This window comes from Diorhabda sublineata, chromosome 11 (assembly GCF_026230105.1).
Source record: "Diorhabda sublineata isolate icDioSubl1.1 chromosome 11, icDioSubl1.1, whole genome shotgun sequence".
In the NCBI taxonomy this organism is placed as follows: Eukaryota; Metazoa; Arthropoda; class Insecta; order Coleoptera; family Chrysomelidae; genus Diorhabda; species Diorhabda sublineata.
The window spans coordinates 7,307,781-7,318,124 of record NC_079484.1 but is presented as its reverse complement, the minus strand read 5'-3'; the positions used below and the strand labels follow the sequence as shown (position 1 = coordinate 7,318,124).

General features: G+C 30.1%; 1 protein-coding gene across 2 annotated transcripts; it reads right to left on the bottom strand.

The window, feature by feature from the left end:
* Positions 1 to 1,255: 1,255 nt before the first annotated feature.
* On the bottom strand, positions 1,256 to 8,984 carry LOC130450529 (uncharacterized). 2 transcript variants are annotated; one of them, XM_056788989.1, is made up of 5 exons: positions 8,676 to 8,984; positions 3,770 to 3,941; positions 3,425 to 3,532; positions 3,065 to 3,347; positions 1,256 to 1,526 (listed from the first exon to the last, which is right to left on the bottom strand). In XM_056788989.1, the coding sequence occupies exons 1-5, from the start codon at positions 8,737 to 8,739 to the stop codon at positions 1,338 to 1,340; spliced, it is 816 nt and encodes a 271-aa protein (XP_056644967.1). In that variant the 5' UTR covers positions 8,740 to 8,984; the 3' UTR covers positions 1,256 to 1,337. The 2 variants fall into 2 exon arrangements, with proteins under 2 accessions (XP_056644967.1, XP_056644968.1); XM_056788990.1 differs by lacking the exon at positions 3,425 to 3,532 and having other exon boundaries at positions 8,676 to 8,919.
* Between the last annotated feature and the right edge of the window lie 1,360 nt (positions 8,985 to 10,344).

The window sequence follows — 10,344 nt, the reverse complement described above, 5'->3', positions numbered from 1 at the left end:
TTGATTCTCTATTATTTTCTTCAGTGTGTTCTCTAGATTCTCACGTGGTCCTTCAGTACAACGCTATCAATTCCTCTTAAACCTTTTTCTTCCATTTATATTTTCTGTAATTTTTTTAGCGTTTGTAGACCCCTTTCTCCCAAATATCTGCAGCATTTCTGATGTGTAATTTTATCGTAGCCCGTTGCTTTACCTCTTTTTAACTCCTGTACTATTTGATCAATTTTTTCTGTTTGTTTCAATTGTTCGTTTTCATCGTTTTCTAGTTCTATTATTTTCAGTTAATCGTCTTCTTCTACATTAAGTAGTTCTAGAAAGTATTCTCTCCACGGTTTCAAAATTTTTTCGTCTTGTCTCAATAAGACACCATTTTTATTTTGTATTTGTTTTACTTTGTTCGATTTTCCTTTTCTTGGTATTCTTAAAACTTTAAAGAAGAGTGTCTCCTTATCAATTTTTTCTTATGCATTTGCATCTTAAACCCCTTTCCTCTGAATCTTATTTCGTATTAAGATGATAGAGTTATTGTGACATATAATACCTTCGCCACCAGGTATTTTTCATCGGAAGCTTCATTTATGAAATTATTTATTTATTCTGGCGCATATATTTTGCCTTTTTAGCTACATTTTACTCAATTTGGCGCGTGTAGTTTTATATAATTTTTTATATTGATACCATTATTGAGTATACTTTTTAGCATGTAATATAAAGGCCATTTTTAAAAGAAATTACCACCCCTAATACCATTAATAATAATTTCAAGAATCTGATAGTCGATTTATTATAATAAATTTATAGAGCAATTAAATAAATATATAACTGCTTCTAAATGTTCTTGAGTTTGGATCTCTTCTATTTTAAAATTATTTTTTTTAATAATTTTTTCAAGATTGATAAAAAATTGACGTTTCGACTTAACTTTATTAAAACTTCCAAATTTTTTCCATCTTTCTAGAATTATTAAAAAAAACTAATTTTAAAACAGAAGATACCTAAAATCAAGAATATTTAGAAACATTAATATATCAAAAAGTCTAAGAAATAAGAAATTAAATATATAAATTGATAAGATTATATAAAAATAATTGAATCATGTCATCATCATTATAATTAAAACATCGAGTAGCGTTACCAACATAACCTAGAAATGCGAAATCGATTTTACGATGTTAGTTGCTTCTTAAGTAAATTTTGATTCAGAAATACTTGGATTGACTGAATATTTAGAAATATTTTAAATGATAACGCACAATAAATTTAACAATATATTAAATTACGTTTATTGTCAATACAAAGGAAAAAGACAAAACTATATAAAGAAATTGAAGATTAATTTATTCTCTAGGACTCTCTCGTGTATAAGTTGTAACCTTTCCGTTATCATTAACAGTTGTTGAAGCTTTTTGTACGGTTTTTGGTTTTCCATTAACATTGGTTGTGTAGCTAGAACTGGAAGTGAAAACACTTTTGAAACCATCTGACGGTTGATCCGCTCCAAATCTGACGTTTACATTAGGTTTGTTCTGAAAATGAAAGCATCGTTTAATCTAAATTATTTATATCAAGCTGTATAATACATTGTACTCGTTTATCATTATCGAGTATATATAAAAAATATCGGTAAATCTTCACTAATATAAGGATGAGAGAAAACAATGGTCCGAATTACGAATCTAATCGGTAGCATTTTCCGCAGAGAGAAAATTCAACAAAGTGCCATAGCAAGATGTAAATAAACAGGTACTGATAAACGCCTCCGATCCAGTTATTTTAGTACTTCCTTCATGTGTAAATTCAATGGTTATATAATTTCTCAGACTGGAGTTACCATATCTGTAGGGAAGCAACATCGCTCCTAAAAAAATCAATTCTATAACATCGATATTTTGAAAAGTGAAACATCGATGTTAGAAACATCGAAGCTTATGAAATATATAAGAAAATAATCATTTTGACAACCTGGTTCGCAATAATCTGTTTCTCTTCTAGGTGATAGTAGCTCCAGCTTCAGAAAATAATCGCTTACTGGGTACCGAAGTTAGTACGATAGGTAAATAGGTCAAAGCTAAATTATGAAGCCTGGGAAATAACCCCTGCATGGCATCCCACAACTCCAACGCATTTTCCTTTATTGGAGTAACAGTAGATGACAGGAGCATATGAAATGTTTATTTTTGTTTTCATATTATTGTGCCACAATATTTTATGGTAACTCCATAAGTAATTTTTTTTATTATCCCCATTAATGTGGGTAAGCAAAGCAACAACGAAACACTACATTGAAAAATCTACGCTTGCGACTAAGAGAGATATATATTTGTGTATCTAGCTGACATCGTTCATAAAACATTATTCATGAAGAACAATGTTACATCGATATCGATGCTGAAATGTCGATATTTATGAACGATATATCGATTATGAAAAACATCGATGTATCGTTTACTTCCCTACATGTCTGCTGTAAACAGAAGGTGTAGTGTTGATCTGAGAAGTACTAGAGTGGATATAGATGCTATGATGTATTATATGTGTGCCCTAATCTAGCCTGGAAGAATCTCTAGGTCAAGTATGATTGAAGAAGTTTTGCTGGTGCCACATCTTGTCAAAGGCTTGGGAGACATCGAGAACAGCCGCAGTGCAATACTTTTTGGCTTCTAGTGCTTCTCTTACGGTTCCGGCTACTCTGTGGACTTGGAAATTGGGTATTAAATTATCCTCTGTTACGATGATGTCTATTCTGTTTAGAAGTTTCTCAAACTCTTCACAAAGTAAAAGGCTTATTGGACAAGAGGATTTATGTTGTATAGGATCTTTGTTGGGTTTAGGGAACATGGGACGTAATATCAGTAAGTAGTTCAAATAGAGGATTTCTTTAAGTAATTTTGGACTATAGAGGCAGTATAATCCAACCTAATTGATAGTGACTATCTAGCAATCTGTTTTAACTCTTCAAAATTGTTGAAATATTAAAATTAATATACACATTTTAAAGTATATTTTAAGAACCTTTTTCAAATTGAGTTGCTAAACCACTTACAAATAAATTAAAAGTACTCACGGGGTTTTCTGGATAAACAAAAGCACCTTGACGAACCCCATCAGAGCCTACGGAGCCAAATGCAGTAGCACCGTTCCCTTTTGGTGTAAATTCACCAGTTACATCAGATCCTGGAATAAATTGAAAGCTTGTTCCATCGGGATATAACTCTGGGAAAGACCCGCTAAACGATCCACTGTTTTCATTACCGAAACCATACCCACCTGCGTATCCACCTGCTGTTTCCGGAAAGTTTGACCTTGCTTGGGCATTATTTTGAACAAATGCAGATTGTGATTGAATTCTATATTAAAGAAATCGTTAAATGAAACTATGATACGTTTAACTAGGCCAGGAATGTTTTAGTTAAGTTTCACCTACCCTTTCGACAGATCTTTTCTACCGTTATTGAAAGTTATACTAGAAGAAGCATCTACCTTGCCATTTGTACTAGAATGTGTATGTGAATAACTGTAAGCACCATCACCACTACAGATAAAAAAAACATTGAAACTAGAACAAGCTTGTCAATTATTTAATGCTGTGTAAAAATAATTATTTGAAGCCAAGATTATGATTATGTAATTTGTATGATTTTGTCTTTATTATAAAGGAGTGATTTCTATAATCGTAAGTCTTATGACACCCATGCAAGTTTTCCATTCAAAATAATTAGTTGAACTAACTCAAACCATGATAATACGTCTATCCAATCATCAAACTTACTGATCGAATAGATGTCGTTGAAATTTATTGAAATTTTCAAACAAATTGTTAAAATCGAATCCTTGGCTAAATGGAATATTTTGTAGATTCGGTCCTGCTCCGGAAAAGCTACCAGAATATCCATATCCATAAGATTGGCCGTCACTATTTATATTATTTCCGGAAGTATGTTCTATAAGAATAAATATTATCACTGATATAAATAAATGAATATCTACGGAATATAACGTAAAAAAATTCATGATTAGATGAATAGTTAACACTATCAGTTTACGTAGTAGTCTCATTAAAAAATTGGTACACGGAGGAAGAGAGAAATTATTATAATAAGAAATGATTACCTATTTGTGAATATTCTATTCAAATGAAAAAAATTATGTTTGTATGTAGAATTAGTGAGGAATATATAAAAATTGATATAGTGACCACATTCGAATACCTGAAAGTCATTTGCACAGAAAACGGAAAAACCAGCAATGATGAAACAACTAAGAAAAGGGAAAAGAAATAAGCAATTATAGAAAAACTTCTGGAATCGATAGGAAACAAGATAGTTGAAAGATGTTTGAAATGGTAAGGACACATGAAGAGAAGAACCTCACAAAGCCTAATGACAGAAGCAAAAAGACTTAAGAAAAAAAGGGAAAGCAAATTTGGCTACAACAAGTAGCGCAGGAAGGAATAAGAAAGGGAAAAAAGATTTTGCAAATAAATGAAGTGGCAAAGTAACGAAAAAGTGGAAAAATAAATGAAAGGACAATGAACACTAAAATCTCAATACCCTGACGCTCTTAAGGACATAAAGAGTTCGACAAAAGCAAAAGAAGATGTAGAGTTAGTCATACCTGCGCCGACCACGATTCTATGTTTGTAGTAAATGTTATTAACTAAGATAAAAACAATGCGAAACGACAGATAGTGGAAAACTTATTAAGATAGTGGCAGTTTTGGTATTTTGTTTTGAGTTTAGGTATTTTTAATAAATTTTTAATATTCAACTTAAGTGTTTATTTAATTCTAACATATTAAGGTTAACACATTTCTTCCAACGATATTCGTTTATTTTTTAAGATTATTCATTCTCTGAAACCTCTAATTGCCTACCTCTCATATGACTTCATTATTCGAAAAAAATCGTTTTTCACACAACTGTTTTTGAATTTTGGAAACAGCCAATAACCGCTGGGAGCCAAATCTCAAGTCTCAAGTGATTTTGAAACTTAATTGGCATAATAAGCACTCGTAATTCCTTTTTTTAGGTTATCTACTAACGTTACACCATCGGCATCTCAAAATACTTTCTTTCCTTGTTAAAGGTCATTGGCTAACTTTGTCTTTTCGAGTTTGCTTGCTCAATTCGGCAAAAAGTATATTATATATCACATAAGAGAGACGGTTCTCTTCAATTATATACCAAATAGCAATACGTCGATTTTGCAACATGGAATTATCAACTTTTTGTTTGTGGTAGCATACATAACACCATCAAACTCAAGACACCACTTTTTCAAGTATTTAAACATCGCGGGTTCCATTACAGAACATTTTTTGATCTTATACTGTAAGCAGTATAAGTAAGGGTACTTCTAAAAAAGTTCTCTATGGTTTTCTTCTTCTCTGTTGTTGCGATTTGTCTCGCTCCAGTCCACATACACACAGATGATCGTTGTTTTGATATAGTTGTCTCATATCTCGAAAATGCTATTAATTTTTTATAAACAGAGTGCTGATTCAGCAATTCGTTGTTGATTTTGTTCCATTCTTATAAAAAAACATTTAGAATGAAAGGTTATTATGCTCAAATGTTGATTTGAAATATTGTAAAAAATTTCATATGAATCTACTATCAATTGTATTTTCCATTAAGACTTTATTATGTTCCGTCTTTTGGAAATCCTGATCATTCAGCATCATTGGTGATAGTGGGGCACGTTTAAATTCCACGTAGCAGTCAATGATAGTTGATTTTTGTGTAGGAGGAAACAAACTAATTCAACTAAAGGTACTAAAGGCATAATAAGAAGAACCAGTATCATCAGAAAAGTTATGATATTTAACAAAAGTCATCAATGCTTAGCTTATGCTGATGATGTGGCGTTGATAGTAAGAAACAGAAGAAAGCTTAAAGAAACCACAAAACAACTAATAACAGCAGCAGAAGAGATAGGCCCGCACTTCAATAATGACAAAGTTTGTGGAAATAAAGAATAAATGTGGAAGCAAGACAAAAAACAATTTCAAAGTACATAAACATGATGGGATGTTAAGAGAATTCTAGGAAATAGAAAATTTCATATATTTGTATGCATTACAAGATAATATATACCAAGAAGAAAAGGGAATCGAACTAAGATTTGCCAAGTAATAGCTTGCAGAATATTAACGTCGAAAGAGATATCCGGATCTACAATTCTGAGACATACGCCTGTGAAACCTGGATAATGACGATAAAACCAAGTAGAAATTGGAAATCTGAGAAAGAAAAATACTAAGAATAGTTTTTGAACGAAAGTAGACAAAGTTAGGATGAGAAAGAAGATCAACCATGAAACTTACACACTTTTCAATGACTAACCAATCTGCGCGATTATAAAGACAAGAAGATTACAAGGTCCCTTAGAACGAATGTACGAAGACAGACTCTTGAAACGAGTTGCATGGAAGATAGTAGAGGGCAAGAGCAAAAGAGGTAGACCAAAAGAACGGTAGAGGGAAGTAGTTGTAGAAGACCTTAGAGAGAAAAACATCAAGAGCTAGAGAGAAAAAGCAAGGGACCGAAAGAAATGGAGATAAATTACAAGGCTATGGAACTAAATGGTCTGTATTTAAGTCTATTGGAGGAAACGGTATAAAATGTTACACGTAATGAAAGTTTCAAGTATCTGCAAACAACTCCAATTCCACTCGTATGACAACACGTTCTGAGTAAGTTTATCATTAAAAGTTTCAAACTTTATGATACCAATGTCAGATTTGACATATTCACATTAGTGATTAACTTAATGCGTAACAATAATAATTTTTATCATTTCATGTATCTAGCTATTCTACTAATGATGAGAATACTTATTTGTTATAGAAAGGCAGATAATAAATCCAAATAATCTATTGTTTTCACATCAAACTATAATGTATTACATAATTTTCACTGACCAAGTTACTGAAGAAAAGAAGTTCTTTTATCAGTGTAGAAATGACAAAAAAGTTGTTTTCCTAAATCAGGAACTTTATCGTGACAAGAGACATTATTTTTCAATTCAACAACACTCGATAAGAAAACGAAGAAGTGTTATAAATAATATACAGAAATTTTAGACTTATTGTGATTTCTCACCCTCAGATTGGGTATATATTATTCGAATCAATATGTCAAAATTTAATTGGGAGTGAAACACTGAATTGTAAATTTGTAGTAAGACTTCTGTTTGATATGGTCCTCGTATATAATTTATTCTACGAGAATAAGTTAGACATGGTGTGTAATGATAGCATTTTCGCAACAAATGATATCGTGACGTAGTAAACGGGTTTTAAAAATATTTATCCCAAGCTTATAATAACAAAGACTAATAAAAATGCAAATTTTGTTATGGATAATGATCACTAACAACCTTCAGAATTGATGTAATCTCGGAACAATACTTTAATTTGTTTTTCAATTGAAATAAATTATTTAACGAATTCACAATACTTTTGTGTTTGATTGAATACGAAAAAAATCAATTCAGAAGATTATGAAGAAGAAAATTTGGAGCTAGTAGTATACAAAAAAATCTACTCTTGTTAAATCAATGCAATAAGATATTAATATTATTTTCAAAAAGTAAAAATAAACTTTTACAAAAAATCAATCGTTAATGTATATTAGACTTTATATCTATAAAAAGACTTAAGTTGGAATTTCTGTTACCATTGGTGATATTCATCTTGAATACACTGTTGTTATAATGGACAAGAAGGACTATTTCGAGAGTGTAGACAGGATCATACACCATTATTTCCGCTGAATAAAATGGTCACAAATGTGAAAGAAACTCTTAAAAATTGTAAAAATCTTGTACCCGGTACGCTCAGGTAAATAACCCAAGGCTCTATTGCCTTCCCAAAATTTACAAACTTGGAAAGGCAATCAGACCTATTGTTTCAACAATTTGCACACCTAGGTGTAATATTTCCAGGTGGTTAGCGAAGTAATTTGAAAACTTACCCATATGGAAATTTTAATCTTTTTTGATGTAACTTCAATATTTCCCAAAGAATAATTTGGGAGCTGATGTAATAGAAGAATATTTACAGTTAACAAAAATATGTATTGAACGAAACTATTTCCAGTACAACAACGAATTCTACAAGCAAGATGAAAGAACAGCAATAGGCAAATGCCTATCACCGTTTAAGTATTTTCTCAGGGTATGGTACATACATAAATTTGTCGAATGAGTTAGATGAAAGTCTAAGTGAATCTCGAAGCATACTTCAGTTTAGTCAATAATCTTTCAACATGGTTGGGTTACTGGAAGTGCTAAATCTGTTTATGTTAATCATAACACTTTTGAAATAATGCGAATACATGAAGTAGTGCTTGATAATTCATATTTTTCTTAAGTAGCAACTACAAAACTACAAGCTAAGTTTTTTAGGTCATAACACCTAAAATTTTTTATCACGAGCCGTCACTGAGCATATATATTAATATACCTAGAGTACATTACGCGATTGTATACGTTTTTATTGAAAATAAAGAGAATAAATAAAATAATGAAATTAATTTTATAACTTTTTTTAATAAAAAATTAAATAAACACAATTTGCGAAAATTATGATATATTATTCTAAATTAATGAATACATAAAAAGTTAAAATGTTGATTAACTAAAGATAAACAAATGTGAAGTTGTTGACTCACCTGGATATCCCGCCAAAGTAAAACCTGTTATACCAGATAGTAGAATAAACAAAAATTGCAACATCTTTCAACAAGATTATTCTATATTATTACGTTTGAATCACCTTTAACGTCTCTTATACTTGATTCCTTTTTATTTCCGATAGAATCCGATTGCTAACGAACAATTTTAATTAATATTTTCTCTTGATGGTTTCAGAATAGCCGGAATTGAATACCTCTTTTTTAATTGCACATTAATCATAATGCAAAAATTGCATATAGGAGATGTAACGAGGTTATCTTCCATGTCAAGTTCACCTACTCTCTAGTAAAGGTCATATCGAATAATATTAATAAACAAATTCGGCGCATGGTTGAAAATTTTAAGTATTCATAATCAATTTCTTATTTCTTAGACCTTTTGATATATTAATGGATCTAAATGCTTTTGATTTTAGGTCTCTTTTGTTTCAAAATTAGTTTTTTTGATAGTTTTTAAAAGAAAGATAAATTTTGACGTTTCGACTTTTCTTTAAGTCTTTATCAAAATATGATATTGACAATGACAATTTGTGTATTTATATTGATCTTCATCATGAATATCAAAATAAGGATAAAATCAACTTAGAACTTTGTTCCAGTAAGAAAAGTTTTTTCCTTGGTTTCCACATTCCATATATTAAAATTATTAGAATTTTCAAAATATAGCTATAAATTTTACTTAAATTATTTAGATCTTTTTCATCATTTATAGCTTTTTCTAAAAATTCTCCTTGTCTTGTATTAGATTCTGTTCCAAGAATTTTTGAATCTTTATAATTGAATTTATCTTTTTTTGATATTTCGTGGTTCGTTAATGCAGTTCTATTTTTTATATCGCATTGATGACCTCTTAGTCTATTTTCTAAATACTGAGATGTCTGCCCTATGTAGACAGCATCACAATTAGTACAAGGCAATTGATATATAAAAATTTAGTGAAATGGATAATGTATTATGTCATTTATGAATTATACTAATATCATATTTATTGAAATAATTCGATAATTGTTGGGAAAATCCTTGTACATATGTAAGGAAAAATGTTTTATGTTTTGATGTTTCGTTTCAGTTTTGTTTTTAAATTTATTGTAATATCTGTTTATCCTTCTAGAATGTGTTGTTTATCATTTTGTCTTTCAATGTAGTTTTTGCTTTTTGAATAGCTAAGCATCTAAATTCAGGATCTGATAGTTGGATAGATCTATAGATTAATATAAATGAGCAAATTGTCGAAACGTCAAAATTTATCTTTCTTTTAAAAACTATAAAAAAAACTAATTTTGAAGCAGAAGAGACCTAAAATCAAGAACATTTAGATGCATTAGTATTCATAATATATAGTAAATGCTAAATTCGTATTTATCCTAATATCATGGAAACCTATATCAAGTTTAGATGATAAAATATTTCTTACTAATATTTTCATTAAATTTACTATAAAAACTTCATAAGGAAACGTTTCGTTTTGAGGTTATGCTTTTGACATCACCTAGTGCCCCAATCATTTATTTCATTTCTAGTAAATGAAGCTTTTAAGAACAAACATGAGGAAGTTGTCAGAATTTATCAAAAAACAGCTAAAAAGTGATTATTTGAATATAAAATAACTATTTACTCAACAAAGAAGCATATGCAAAGTTTAAAT